The 15,777-nt window shown below is 40.8% G+C and overlaps 1 protein-coding gene across 1 annotated transcript in view; it reads right to left on the reverse strand.

The window, feature by feature from the left end:
- Positions 1–380: 380 nt before the first annotated feature.
- PGRMC2 (progesterone receptor membrane component 2) overlaps positions 381–15,777 on the reverse strand; it is a 28,205-nt gene continuing 12,808 nt past the window's right edge. The window contains exons 2-3 of the mRNA XM_001365537.5: positions 2,360–2,515; positions 381–1,502 (exon numbers count right to left, since the gene is read on the reverse strand). Of these exons, the coding sequence (XP_001365574.1) occupies positions 1,405–1,502; positions 2,360–2,515 (254 nt within the window). The 3' untranslated portion in view covers positions 381–1,404. The remainder of the gene's footprint in view (positions 1,503–2,359; positions 2,516–15,777) is intronic.

The raw sequence follows: 15,777 nt of genomic DNA on the forward strand, positions 1-15,777 counted from the left end.
CCGGGCAGCTGACGGGCTTTTTTCTGTCTGGGCAGCAGTCTGCGGACAGTGCGGTCCATTTATCGCCACTTGGAGTGCTCTCGCTGGATCATTGGTGGGCGTCCTCAAAACGGAAAGGACAAGAGCGGCTACTTTTGTTTCTTTTAAGCCCTTGCCTTGTCTTTGATAGCAACGATGGGCTCCAGGGCAGAAGGGTGCTAAGGGCCAGGCAGGGGCGGTCAAGTGACTTGTCCAGGGTCACACAGCTGGGGAGTGGCTGAGGACAACCCTGAACCACGGATCTTCCCGCTCTAGGCCCGGCCTCTTACCTGAACAGCGTACGCTTCCCTTGAGGACGCGTGCCGTCTTCCACGCTGCATAGAAAGGCCCGACTCAGCTCGTTTTGGTTCAGGGTACATGCTTTATTGAAATGGCATTCATATTTACAGCATCTTCAGAAGCAGCCCCCGAGGCCCTGTCCCACGCACACGCATGCACACGCCCGGCCAGACCGCCCTCCGCCCACGCAGGGCCGGGCCCCCAAGGGGAGGAAGGCTGCTGGGGACAGGGAGCTTCCTGTTGGTCTTGGCTTGCTTTTTTACGAGATCATGGAGGGTGTATTTGGCCATTGCAGTGCTGATTCAGTTCATGTACATGACTAGATATGGCAGTTAACACTGAATCTCCCTTTTCCATTCTCTACCCACAGAATGACGGTGAGGTTTCCAGTCAAGCTAACGTTCTGGGACATCCCAACCGGGGCTCCCCCTTAAACCATCCACGTCTACCTAAGTGAAATAAGGCACAATTCATGTCGATTTGATTTGGAAAGGGGCAAAGGCTGGCTTTGGGGGTCTTGATGCTGGGAAGCGAGTTTGGACAGAAATCCCCCGGGAAAGGCCCACCCGACACCCCCTTCTGGTCTGCCGGGGTTTCTGAGCACTGAGCTCTCTGCTGACTTGTTTCGCCAGAGCTAGTAACACCTCGGTGACAACGGTTGGAAATTCACATTTTAATGTTTCGGTAGGCCAACTACTCAAAGGGAGGTACACAGGAGTTTTCCTTCAGGGCTGAACCAGAGGCGGCACAACAAACAACAGAGACCGGCATACGGTGCTTCCCGAGCAGTGAATGCGCACTGGGTGTGTGCGAGCCACCAAAGAGGAACAGCTGTGCAGTTCCGCCCCACCCCATCTGCTCAGTGACTCAGCCACCCAGAGGCCCCGCCAATGTTGGGCAGCACGAGCGGTGTCTAGCAGGCAGGTCTCTGGAACAAGTCCGCACATTTCTTGAACAAAATCTGTCGAGTGTTTTCGTTTTTTCTCGCAGCTGATGAACCAAACCCAAAGCTGCAGGCCATTCTGTGAAAGGGAATTCAAAGAGGTTGCAGTTCTGAAGGCCTCTGACTTTGGTTGTTTGCAAAGTTCAGTCCTGTTTGAGTTGATCCCTGTTATCTTCTTCATCTGTGTATTCTGATGGTTCCTCCCCTGGTTTTAGGAGTCTGCCAACATAATCATATTTTTCTGGAAGAAACAGGAAAAGACCGTCAGGTTCTGGGTCACCTCAGAAGGGGCAGGTCAGAAACTGCTCCGCCCGAGGAAGCCATTCCCCGCCATTCAGCGAGGCTGCCCGTTAATTCCGTGGACAGCCAGCCACTCACTGATAAGGACCGGCAAGCTCCCGGCAGCAGGCAGCTCTCTGCTGGGCTAAAAGAAAACAGGATCTCAAAGTCCGTTAACACTCACGAAGAGCTATGAAATGATGGGAGAAATAAAGAACCTGCTGGAGAAGACAAGCCTCTCCCTCTTTCCTGTGGGCACACGCACACACGCATCTGCGCCTTGTGGCGACTTCGGAAATGACCTTCCTGCTCACTATCGGGCAGCCTGAATTCTGAGCAGAGTTTGCTCTGCACATCACACAGCAGTCCTGGGCATCCGCGGATGGGAGGCTGCAAGAGTAGCCTACAGGGGTTAGTGAAACCTTCAGAAAGCAGCACTTTCCTAACACACGCCAGAAGGCATAACAAAATGAAAAAGCAAAAGTGGATTCGAATGGTAATTAAATTATAAGTCAATGCTAGAATCAACAGTTTGGAGAATAAAGCTATCTTTGGGATTTTAGGCAAGAGTAGCAAGCAGGACTGCTACATTCTATGTGTGGCACAGGACTGTTTTGAAATCAATTTTTAATATTCCTTCGATTATGCCTTCTTTGCAAATACGAGAATATCTTAATAAGAGCATACCATCTTTGGGCTTTCAAAGCAAGTAAGAGAAGAGTAAATGCCATTTGCCAATGATAGAGATCGTTCTGTCTTCTATATCCTCCTGGCTTGGCTGGCTGCCCACCTGCCTGCCCCCCTGGCCAGCCCCAGTACCTTTAAACTGCATTTCCCACTCTCTAACACTCTCCATCTGCACAGCATTCAGGTCGGAGAGGTCGTCGTACTCATCTTTGAGTGCCTCTTTATCTAGGCAGAATGTTGCTAGGCCTCTGGAGGCATCTCGACCAGCAAATAGTCCATATGGTCCCGCTGAAGAGAGAAAGAGAAAAGAAGGATTTTAAAAGTTGAGCCCATTGTACGCCCCACGCTTTAGTGTCTAGTCTTTGTTTCCAAAAGCCTTTCATGGACAAGTACAAAATGATGCTAGCCAGGATCACCGAGGTTACTCCAGTTAGAAGCCAGTAGGTTCAAAAGAGTAAAAAGTCGGTTTCACGGTCCAAGTCAAACTCTGTACGCGCATAAAACGGAATCCATATGATTTCAGGTTCTTAAAATCATCTTATCAAAATGAAAGCATGAAGGTCCTGGACCTAATTCCTTGGGAGTCCATCCCAGTGCCTCTCCCCCCTTCAAATTTTAAAGCTAACACGTCACCAAGCCTTCTTGAATGAAATCTTCTTGTAAGCCACATGCTGATGTTGTTTGTTTGACAGCAGAAATGCCTGAATTTACTAGAAATAAAGAAGGTGGTGCCTTAAACGAAGAGACTAGCAGACCTGCTATTTTGACCTCATCCAGAACCAAACTCTCGATCAATTCTGTCTCTTGACAATTCAATTTATATGCGTTCATGCCACTCTTTGTCCTTATATTCAAATCAGTTCCAAAATCAGTCAGGGTATCCTAATTTTAAAAGGAATTTTTAAAGCCATCTCTTGTAACATGATAATTGAGTCCCTCCCTATTAATCTCTAACAAGTGGTTGTCTGGCTTCTTTGAACACTTCCAAGAGACAGTGGCTACTGTTTCATGACTAACTTCATTCCATTTTCAGACTGCTCTAGATCTTGGGGGGGGGGGGGGGTAAGAGTAATCTGGCTTCAGATCTTTTCTCTTTTCTAGCTAAGTGACCCTGGGCAAGTCATCTAACCCCCACTGCCTAGCCCTTGCCACTCTTCTGTCTTGGCACACAGTATTGATTCTACCACAGAAGGTCAAGATAAAAAAAAAATACTCTGAGCCGATTGCTCTTCCTGCAATTTTCGTCTATAAATTTTTCCCCGTGTCATACTGAACAGGTCACTGGTTCCAACCTATCCCTGATGTCTATCTCACCTCTGACTCTTCTCATATCCATCTTCGTTGTTTCTTAAGCTCCAGGACATCACCACCTTCTTTATACTTCCCAGATTCTTCCCAGACTAAATAGCCTTTTGGGAACTCTCCAGGCCTTCGGTATTTTTCTTTTACAAGCTCTTTCTATGCTCTGCTTGTATTCAGAGCCTCACCCTTACTGACGGTAGAAATCATTCCATTTTAAATTCTTATAGAAGCAATTAAGCTTTTTGGGCCTGAGTTTTAATGAATACAATATTTAATTCACTTTTCATTCCCTAGAATCTTCTTTGCCTATTGGTGCTCTCTTTCACTTTTCCTTTGCATTATTTCGAAAAAGGTCTTTCCTTATTTCTTTGGATTCTTCATACGTAGGTAGAGCCTTTGCACTGCCCTATTTCATTACCACAGCTTATCCAACCATTCCTACAGAGTGAGAAATTTAGGGGGCTCCTAGTTTTGGGCAATGACAGACACTAGTAGGAAAAATATGAATGGAAATGAAAACAACGCTGAGGTTTTACTTCCTATCCACTGCAGTGGCAAATATAACAAAAGATGAACGTGGCAGGCCTGTGAATTGTTGAACGATAGCTATAACCAAAGAATCACTACGTCATACGTATCCTTTGCCCAAGGAGTACTATCGCCACGGACCTCAAGGTAGCCAGGTGACTCAGTGGCTAGAATGCTAGAATCCTGGTGCCAGGAAAATCAAAACCTAGCCGCAGACATTCACTAGCTGTGACTGGGCAAGTCTCTCAAACCATTCCAGTATCTCTGCCAAGAAAACCTTATGACGATACCTCAAAGAGGTTTATTGTAGCAAAGAACCCCAAACAACGTGGGCACTATCATCTGGAGGATGGCTCAACAAAATGCGGTCCATAGATCCGCTGGACTTCCACTGGGCTGTGCTAAATTAGAATAATCTGAGAAAAATAGTTATAGACTTGTATGAACTGAAGTGAAGTGAACTAGGCTGACACAGGATAAATATGATAACAACAGCTAACATTTTCTGTTGTTTTAAGTTCGCAAAGCACTTCATCAATGTTATCTTGTTTGATCCTCATAATCTTGGGAGGCAGGTGTACCCCCTTTCACAGACGGAGAAATGGAAGAAGGAAGAGGCAAAGTGACTTGCCTAGGGCCTTGTGAACAAGGTTCGACTCTTTATGACCCTATTTGGGGTTTTCCTAGCAAAGATATTGGAATAATCTGCCATGTCCTTCTTCAGTTCATTTTCTAGAAGAGGAAACCGAGGCAAACAGGATTGAGTGGCTTGCTCAGGGTCACACAGCTAGTAAGTATCTGAGGCCAGATTTGAATTCAGGAAGAGAAGTCTTCCTGACTTCAGACCTGGAGCTCCGAGTACTCTGGCACCAAAGGATGTGTTTATTTGTCTTAACATCTGCAATCTACACTACCAGACTGTTTCTCCAGAACACTGCACTAGCTTGCAATTCTGTTAGCAACAGGTTAGTTTCTCGGATGAAAATAGTAAACACATCGGGACGTTCCGTGTTTGGAATGTCATAACCAAACAGAAAACGAGCCACCTCGGCCTTCCAGGTGTTCCTGTTCTACACCTTTGCCAGCACCTCGTTCCTTTGCTTTTTAATAGGATACCATTTCGAGGTACATGAGAACGACTACCTCAGAACACTATGCTTTAGTATGGGAGCTCCCATTTGTGCATCCGTGTCCAGGCTCTCCCTAGTAACCCTCTGACTTTGGCAGAATGGCCTAGACAGCACTTGAGGACTCCTTAATGAGGACTCCGGCGATTCTGCTCCCATCAGGTTCTGAGTCAGTTAAATCACTTCCCCTCCAGAGGCCGCAGGAGGTTGGACTAAGTTTCAAAGGTATCTTACAGCTTTAGATCTCATCTTCTGCATCGATTCCTCTGGCTGACAAGCTTTGAGACTGGACCCTGCTGTGCTTGTCTGTTAGTAAAGCAAAATGTTGCCTTTAAGTGGTCTCTTCCAAGGTCTCATCCATGTAGATGTCAAAATCATACAAGATTCCTCAAAAGCAATGCCTCCCTCTGCTAATTACAAACCAAACAGGGAGACGGGTGCAGCACATCAAGTGTGCCTCCTGCCCTCATGGGAATTGCCTGCCCCAGAGGGCAAATGAAAGAGGAGATCCCTTGAGATGATGGTTTCCTCCAGATGCCTCTCCAAGAATATCATTTTTCCTCTGCTGATCCAATCAGTCCCTGGTCATTTGCTGTCACTCCATTTGTTTATTATTATTAGCTCCATCATCAGGGTTTTACCATTGTCCCTATGGAAGGACATGTACCTAGGGGATTCAATTCCCAAATAGCTGCCTGTTTTTGTTAGATTTAAAAACAAATTAAAAAAACATTATTTTCCTGGAAGAATGCACACATTTTTGTGGATTAATAATTTACTGCACCCTTGATGATCTAAATCCTCAGTTGTCTTGACTTTTCTGGTGCAGGTAGTGGAATTATTTAGATGCATGACTGAATGATTTGCAAATAAGTGTTTAATTTCTGACATCGTTTACTGCAATTGCTAGCATTTCCAACATACCAATTTTAACTGATACATACACAGCACTTCAAAGTTTGCTGAATGCTTAGTCTCATTTGAACCTCATCACAAGCATGAAGGTATAGAAGCTCCAGGCACACACAGAATAGGTCAGAATCCTCAGAAGCCAGGGTTTTGGACAGTGGTGTCAGCATTCCATCTACCACTCTTATCACTATGCTTGCCTGTATGTTAAATATAAGTGGCTGATACAAATACAAGTAGACATATTTGTTTGGTTCCAGTTTTTCATAAAAATTTCTAATGTTCCTCTTGCAATAATGAAAATAAATGTGTAATATGTAATAATTAAAATGCTACATGTAATATTTAGAAATTGGTTTTGTTTAATAGTATTAGTTAAATAGTATTGGTTGTGGTCGCCATTTATAAAATTAACTCTTAAGTCACAAGGATTATAGTAGCTTTTAACAATTTAACTTAATATAAATATAGAGAAGGAAGGAAGAGAGAGGGAAGAGGAAGGGGGAAATTATTTCCTAGCCTACCACCCTACAGTCAGATCCATACAATTTCAGCTTACTCTCAGACAAGGTTCCAATCTCCATGTGGAAGTCCAATAGTCTCTTCAGAGTAAGTCTTACCAGTCCACAAAGGTGTCTTCTGTCTGAGCCACCAACACTGAATGGTGTAGAAGAATCAATCCCAGAAAACTCACAACAAAGACCTCAATGTCCTCCATGGTCTCATCTTTTTTAGCCTTTTTCTCCACAAGTCACTTCCCTGTCCCTCTGAGCTGGTCTATCACATCTCAGGAACCAATCAAAGTCTCTCTGATCTAGACCTGTAACTCTTAGTTCCGGGTCATATTCCTAGGGCTCTTAACCTGTGACCTCTCTTTGGAGTGTTTCAGTCACGCTAATGGGATGGGTTGGACAAGAAGAAAGTTCATGACCCTTGGAGGAAGGGGTTCCCTTTACATACTGTTTTGTTTGTTTTTACTTTTGCTTGAAGATAATATAAAGTCCCTTGTCTTTGAGACCTGTGATCACTCAAAGGTCTTTTATAAAGATCGTTTATTGCCCAGATTTCAACATGCATCTGAATAAACATGCAGAAAGCTCATCCAGCAGGATGTATACATCAACAGAAAAAGAGCTGAGCTCAGAGCTGAAAAGAATAAGAATGGATTGGATTATTTTTGAGGAAATTTCAACTCAAACTTCCCATTGCTGTATTGGTGTTGCTCTATGGCAATGAGCTGAAGTACCACAACTTCTCAAGACCCAAAGACAAGTGGATACCTAGGGGATAATAATGGAAAGGTGCGTGGTGTGTGTAGGAAGGGTACAAGTAACCAGTAAGAAGCTCTTAGGACTAGGAGTAATGAGTGTGTTTTAAGAAATTATATGCCAGAAAAAGAAGATAAGCTGGGCATCTGCTGTGAGCAGGCATGGTGGGCAAATGGCCAAAAGGGCTTCATCAATAGCCCTTGAAATGTCAGGAGGACCTGTAGAAGGACTTGTATAAAATGAGAACAAGGCTGGTTTGCTCTCTTATCTGCATAACCAAAAGGAACTCTCCAATTGATTAGATTATAGTAGTTGAGTGTTGAGGGAAAATATCTCTAAAATATATGAGTCTACATTCTTGCTCTTTTAATAATTATAACTGAATGCTCAATTTTATGAAAGGTGTTTGCCCTTTATCTACTGATAACATCAGGAGGTTTGGTGGTTTGTTTAGTGCTCGTCTTTTAAATGTTGAAATAGTATTGTGCAAGTTATAGATCTTGTTCATTATTACTCATGGCAAGTAATTTTTTTTGGAAATGTACTATGTATCTGAGCATGAGCTAGTGGGAAGGACCTGGCTTTAAAAGTCAGCTCTGACATTTACACATTGTTAAAAACTTGCGCAACTCACAGAATTCTACTGAGCCTTGCTTCCTTCATCTGTGAAGTGGGGAAAACAACCCTTGTAATCCTTACATCTCATAGGTTGAAAGTAAACCTTCAAGGACTATATAAGAACATAATTACAAGTATTATTCTATTTTATTAGCTAATTACGGAGTATTTTGCATTTGTAATTCCTCTCTATTTTTTTTTCTTTTGTTTAATCCCTCACCTTCCATCAATACTGTGTATTGGTTCTAAGGCAGAAGAGTGGTAAGGGCTAGGCCATGGGGGTTAAGTGTTTGCCCAGAGTACACAGCTAGGAAGTGTGAGACCAAATTTGAACCCAGGACCTCCTGTCTCCAGATCTGACTCCCCATCTACTGAGACACCTAGCTGTTTCATCTTTAAGTCTGCTCATTTCTATAACACGTTTTATCATTGTGTTTTAACTATGGACTACTGCTTTTGTTCCTTTTCTAGTGTTTGATATACACTGACTGCATCTATTTTCTTTTTCCTTTTTACACAGAAATTTAGTAAAACAAATTGGCAATCTGTAATATTGTTAATATATTATTTTTGAGTCCCCTGGAGGCACAATGCCTAGTTTGAGCACTGGACCTAGAGTCAGGAAGACCCAAATTCAAATCTGGCTGCAAACATTTACTGCCTATATGACCATATGGTCAAGTCATTTAACCTGGTTGCCTCACCTTCCTCATGTGTAAAATGGAATGACAGTACCGACCTCCCAGAGTTGTGATGATAAAATGAAATCATTTGTAAAGTGGTTAGCCTAGCACTTGGCACACAATAGGCTCTATAGAAATGATAGCTATTATTATTACTGTCATAACTGATCAATTTCTTTGAAGAATCCAGGAGCCCTTTGAAGAGTTTGTATTCTGTTTTCTTCATTAGTTCTTTACATATATTCATTTCAATCTTATTTAAATAAAATGTGATCACCACCAATGAATAGGAAATCAAAGCAATCATCAGGAGCTATTTTGCCCAATTATATGCCAATAAATCTGACAATCTGGGTGAAATGGAGGAATTACAAAATTTACAAAATGTTACAAAAATGTACATTGCCCAGATTAAGGAAAGGGGAAACAGAATACTTTAAATAATCCCATCTCAGAAAAAGAAATTGAACAAGCCATCAAGGAACTGGCAGAGGAGGAATCCTACCAAATTCTTTTTATGATACAAATATGGTATATTGATACTTAAGTCAGGAAGTCCAAAAACAGAAAGAAAATTACAGACCAATTTCTTTAATGAACATTGATGCAAAAATCTTAAATGAAGTGCTAGCAAAGAGACTACATATATATCTATATATCTCACAAGGATCATTACCTATGACCAGGTGGGATTTATACCAGGAATGCAGGGATGGTTTAATATTAAGAAAACTATAAGCACAACTTGACCATACATCAATAACCAAACCAAAAGAAAGCACATGATTATTTCAATAGATGCAGAAAAAACCTTTAACAAAATACAACATCCATTTCTTTTCAAAACACTGGGAAGCAGAGGAATCAATAGGCCTTTCTTTAACCTAGTAAGTGCCATCTACTTGAAAACCATCAGCAAGTACCTTCTGTAATGGGATTAAGCTAGAAGCCTTCCCAATAAGATCAGGAGTATGAAGTGAGGATGCCCATGATCACAACTATGATTTCATATTGTACTAAGAAATACTAGTTTTAGCAGTAAGAGAAGAAGAAATAGAAGGAATTAAAGTAGGCAATGAGGAAACTAAACTATCACTCTTTACAGATGCCATGATGGTATACTTAGAGTATCCTAGAAAATCCACTAAAAATCCAGCAGAAATAATAACTTTAGCAAAATTGTAGGATACAAAATAAATTCACATAAATCAGCATTTCTGCATATTACAAATAAAGTCCATAATTCTAGACAATATAAAATACTTGGGAATCTACTTGCCAAAAAAAGGGAATTTTATGAACACAATTACAAAACACTTTTCACACAAATAAAGTCAGATCTAAACAACTGGAAAAATATCAATTACTCACGAGTAGGCCAAATTAGTACAATAAAAATGACAATTCTACCTAAGTCAATTTATTTATTCAGTGCCATATCAATCAATCATCAAAAAATCATTTTATAAAACTAGAAAGAAATAGTAACAAAATTCATCTGGAAGAACAAATGTTTAAGAACATAAAGGGAATTAATGAAAAAAAAAGTGAAGGAAGGTGACCTAACAATAACAGATCTCAAACTATACATAAAGCAGTAATCATCAAAAGTCTGGTATTGATTAAGAAATAGAATGGTGGCCAATGGAAGAGAGAGATTATCAGTGGTTCTCAACCTTTCTAATGCCGTGGCCCCAAACCAAAAAATTATTTTGGTGGCTACTTCAAAACTGTAATTTTGCTACAGTTATGATTCAGAATGTAAATACCTGCTATGCATTATGTATTCTCATTGCTACAAATTGGAGGTTGAGAACTGCTGGATTAGATTCAAAATATATAGGGGTAAATGGCCTCAGCAATCTGGTGTTTGAGATAAACCTAAGAATAAGAATAAGGTTAAGAACTCACTCTGCCAAAACTGCTATGAAAACAAGAAAACAAAGTATAGACCAATATCTCACACCCTATAACAAAATAAAGTCAAAATGGGTATATAGGGGAATATAGGATAGTTTGCCTGGCAGATCTATGGAGAAGGGAAGAATTTATGACCAAGCAAGAAACAGTGAGCATTATGATATAAAGTGAAAATTTTTGACTATATTAACTCAAAAGGGTTTTGTACACACAGAATCAATGTAACCAAGATTAGATGGGAAACAACTGGGAAAAGAACTTTTATAACAGATTTCTCTGATAAAAGTCTTATTTCTCAAATCAACAGAGAACAAAGTCATATTTATGAGCATCCAAACCATTCCCCAATTGACAAGTAGTCAAAGGATATTAACAAGCAGTTTTTGGATGAAAAAAAAATCAGTTATCAATACTCACAAATCCCTCTTGTGAGTATTGATTATTGATTATCCCTCTTGATTAGAGAAATACAAATTAAACAACTCTGCTAATATGACAGGAAAGGAAAGTGATAAATTTTGGAGGAGAATGTGACAAAATCGGGACACTAATGCATTTTTGTTGGAGTTGTGAACTGATCCAACTGTTCTTAAGCCAATTTGGAACTATGCCCAAAGAGCTTAAAAAACAACGCATATCCTTTGATCCAGTAATACCACTACTAGGTCTGTATCCTAAAGTGATAAAAAAAAAAGGCAAAAGGACTTACCTCTACAAAAATACTTATAATAGTTCTTTTTGTGATGACAAGGAATTGGAAATTAAGGGGATGTCCACCAATTGAGGAATGGCTGAACAACTATGGTAATATGATGGTGATGGAATACTATTGTGCTACAAGAAAAAATGAGCAGGGCTTCAGAAAAAGCTGGAAAGACTTACATGAAGTGTTGCAGAGAGAATAAGCCGAACCAGGAGAACATCATACACATATAACAGCAATATTATAGAATGATCGGTCAACTGTGAAAGACTTAGTTTCTTTCAGCAATACAAAGATGAAAATTTATGACAAAGAATGCTACCCACCTCCAGAGAAAGATCTGTTACAATTGGATGTAGATTAAAGCATATGGTTTTTACTTTGTGTGTTTATGTTGGGGTTTTGGCTTTATAGGAGTATTCTCTTACAACAATGACCAATATGGAAACATGTTTTTCATGATAATACGTGTATAAGGGGGGTGGGGTAGAAGGAGGGAGACAATTTGGATCTTATAACTTCAGAAAATGTATGTGGAAAATTGTTATTACACATAATTAGGAAAATATATATATTTTAAAAATAAATAAAACAATTTATTTTAATTATTAGTGCCTTTATGCTCCTAGTGATACATTTTTTTAAGCCAAACTAGCTTCTTTTACAGGTAAAAAGGTTAATATGGCACAGCTTTAATATGTGTGTATATATATATACATATATATACACACATAGTAATTCACTCCATTGTCTATCTATCCATCCATCCATCCATCCATCTATCCATCTGGCACAATCTCAGGGGCAGTGGACAGGGCAGGAAGTCAGGAAGACTCATTTTTCTGAGTTAAGAGCCAGCCTCAGACCAGCTCTGTGACCCTGGGCAAATCACGTAACCTTGTTTGTCTGGGGTTTCTTGTCAGCAAATTGAGCAGAAAGAAATAGCCAACCACTTCAGCATCTTTACTGAGAAAAGCCCCAATAGGACCAGGAAGAGTCAGACACAACATAACAACAACTGAAGTCTTCAAATGAGATTCCGCCCTTTCTAACTTAGTCTGTCTGAAGTTCCATTGCTTATATCTCTAATTTTAGCTTTTTCTTGAGATTTTAAGATTTTCTCCCATCCCAAGACTTCTGTATACTTTTATTCCATGTGGTTGTTTTGGAGAAGTCTGATGCCACTGCAACTGATATCTTTTAAGTGAAACCTTTGTTGACATTTGGCCCTCTTCTCTTTGTTGTAATTCTATAGTCTAACAATTGTATTTTGGAGAATCATAATTAAGATTTTTCTGTCCTAGAGTCCACGTATACTTTCAATATGCAAAGTGTTGCTTGATGTGGCATATTTTGCAACATTTTCTTTAACCAAACATGGTGGCTATCTAGTTCCTTATGCTGGAAAGTTGAACACTAATTCAACTAATATATAGGAGAAGAGGACCACAACTTACAACTATATACTGTGATCTCAGAAATTGAAATTTTATGATTTATGAATTTGTTTGCAAAACTGAAGAAGGCCAGTCACCTAATGAGGAAGCATGTTTTTAAGTGAGATTCGATTAAAACCTTTAACATAATTGAGGAGAAGCAGATGACTAGAATCTAGAAGTCTGTCACAAAGACACAGCAACATTAAATAAGACAAGGTCTCTATTGCTACCTTTCAGAGAACCACCTGGTTTGGAAATGGGGGAAGTGATGTTCCCAATTACCCATCATCTCACACAGCACACAGTAAGGTTATCTACTCTGATGAATCATCATGACATAAAGAAGCTTTGATGGCTCCAGTGAGAGCACAGACAAGTTCTGGCAGGTTCTACCAAGGCTGGAAAGACTTTGAATTACAGTCTTCACAAGTCTGAAGACCAGTCAGTTTCATGGCAGCTAAATACCATTGGATTGTCAACCTGGAGATCATTCCGGCCTTGTAACTAATTAAGACCACTTCAGTAAGGAACGGAGGGATTGTGAACCATTTTGCTATTTGATACCCATAATGGTGAAATGAATGCTCTACTGGGAATAAGTAGTAAAAGAAGTGTAGGGAGGAAAGAGTATAAGAAGAAGAGACATAAACCAGTGAGCACTGATTAAGTGCCTAACATGTGTTAAGACACTACGCAAGACTCAGGGGACCCAAGAGAAAAGGAGAGCCATTAAAATTGTAAAAACCATTCTAAGTTCCTGGGCGGTACATAAATGGGCCACAGAAAACCTGGAAGGAGGCTGGATCTGGCCCTCAGCCTACAGTCTCTGGTGAGCCTCGAAAGAGATGAAGATTCCACACAGGAGCCTGGGAAGGAAATGTAAGACATACAGGTGAAGGAATAGGAGAGAACTGTGATGTGAAAAACTCACGAGGAAAGAATGCCTCGGAGGGAAAGATGTTCAACAGTGCCAAATACGACAGAGGTCATGGACAAAGAGGGCTGATAAAAGACCACCCCACTTGGCAATTAAGTCATCACTGGTAATTCTGGAAAGAGTCCCTTTCAGTAGAGAGGAGGTTGGAACCCACATTGTAACGGATTAGGGAGTGGAAGCCAGGGCAATGTGTGTAACCAGCTTTTCCTAGAAGTTTGGCTGGGAGGAGATAGGACAACAGTGGTTTTGAAGGCAACAAAAAGAACCGATCAATTGAGGATTAGGGGAAGAGCACACCAGAGGGGTAACCTGCTGGAAGGGATGGAATTGAGGCACACACAGACAAGCTGGTCTAACCCAAGAAGGGCCACCTTATTTTCAGGGATTAAGAGTAGGAATATAATGTTAAGGGGTTTTGTTAAGGGATAATGTTAAGGGGTTTTGAGATGAAGTGGGAACTTAAAAGGGCCTCAGCTTTCTTAGTAAAGTACTGAGTGGCTGAGAGGTCTGAAAGAAGAAAATTTGTAATAACTTTTTTGGGGAATGGGCTAGGGAAATGACTCGGAGGAATAACAGTGAGGCCCCATAAAAGTTAAAGAACACATCTGTAGTGGAATGAGTCATCTCAGTCATCTTTGGCAATCTCCAAGGGAAAGTGGAAAAAATGGATTCCAGGAGTAATTCAGGAGCCCCAGATAAAGGGGGCTGTGACTGGGAAGGGAAGAAAGTGGAATCAGAGCAGGTCTGATGGCCTGAGAGGAGCGCTGGGGTTCGAGGTTTAACTCATATCCAGCTGAAAAATATAGCACTCCATGGAACATAAATGCTTTTTACGAAAACTGTAATGGAAATGCATTGTAGGAGGCTCTATCTTAATTAAGTAATTGCCCTTTGCTCCTGTTAAGGGGCAGAACTCAGCTTACAGGAAAGGTTAGCTAGATGAATAGAATGTATTTTAAAAATCATTACCTAACAAAAAGTTGCTTAATCTAAAGAGGTAAGGGAAAGACTGGAAATCCCAGAGGGTTCATTTTCTTTTTTGCCAGTTCAGTCAAGATTCTAATCATCTGTGGCAATAGGGAAGAAAGTGACTTACTGTGGACCTTTTAATTGATAACTAGTAAAATGGCTAAAGAGAAACAGAAGAGGAGAGGAGAGGAGAAAATGAGGTCATCAATAATTCAAAGGAACAGATTTAATACAAACAGCTAACTAAGAAGCTGATATCAGACTCCTCCCAACCCAAAGAATTCACAATTCTAAATCTTTAATCTGTACTTAACCTACAGGGTTAAGTTACTTAGTCTCAAAAACTGATCGTCCTCTTCCCCCCTCCCCAAAAGCTTCAATTATGTATAAATAAAACAATTACTAAATATTAAGTATCAGAGTTATACCTGGAAAGATTTAAATTATGTTACCAAGTATAAAGTGTCTGTAGGTTTAAAGGGCTTTCTGGTTCCCTGAGGAGGATCTTAAAAAACAAACAAACGGGGGGGGGGGGGGGGGGGGAGGAAGAGGGGGAGGCAGCTGGGTGGCTCAGTGGATTGAGAGCCAGGCCTAGAGATGGGAGGTCCTGGGTTCAAATCTGGCCTCAAACAGTTCCCAGCTGTGTGACCCTGGGCAAGTCACTTAACCCTCATTGCCTAGCCCTTACCACTCTTCTGCCTTGGAACCAATACACAGTATTGCAAGACGGAAGGTAAGGGTTTATTTAAAAAAGAGAGAGAGAGAGAGAGAGAGAGAGAGAGAGAGAGAGAGAGAGAGAGAGAGAGAGAGAGAGAGAGAGAGAGAGAGAGAGAGAGAATGACAGTGTCTCCATTACCACCAATCACCACCATCATGGTTGACATTTTGTACACACTGAACCATATCTCAATTGACTTTCATAACAACCCTTGAAGTTTGGATGCTATTATCACCCCCATTTTGCAGATAAGGAAACTGAGAAAAGCAGAAATTAAGTGACTTGCCCAGGGTCACACACACTACAAGTGTCATAGGCAGAATTTGAACTAGGGTCTTCCTGATCCCATGTCCAGTAGAGATCTAGGCTCTGGGCCACCATGCTTTTGCTCTATATTTTTCTTGGTCCTCCATTTCTGTACACACTTTT

The sequence above is a fragment of the Monodelphis domestica genome, chromosome 6, assembly GCF_027887165.1.
Source record: "Monodelphis domestica isolate mMonDom1 chromosome 6, mMonDom1.pri, whole genome shotgun sequence".
Lineage (NCBI taxonomy): Eukaryota > Metazoa > Chordata > Mammalia > Didelphimorphia > Didelphidae > Monodelphis > Monodelphis domestica.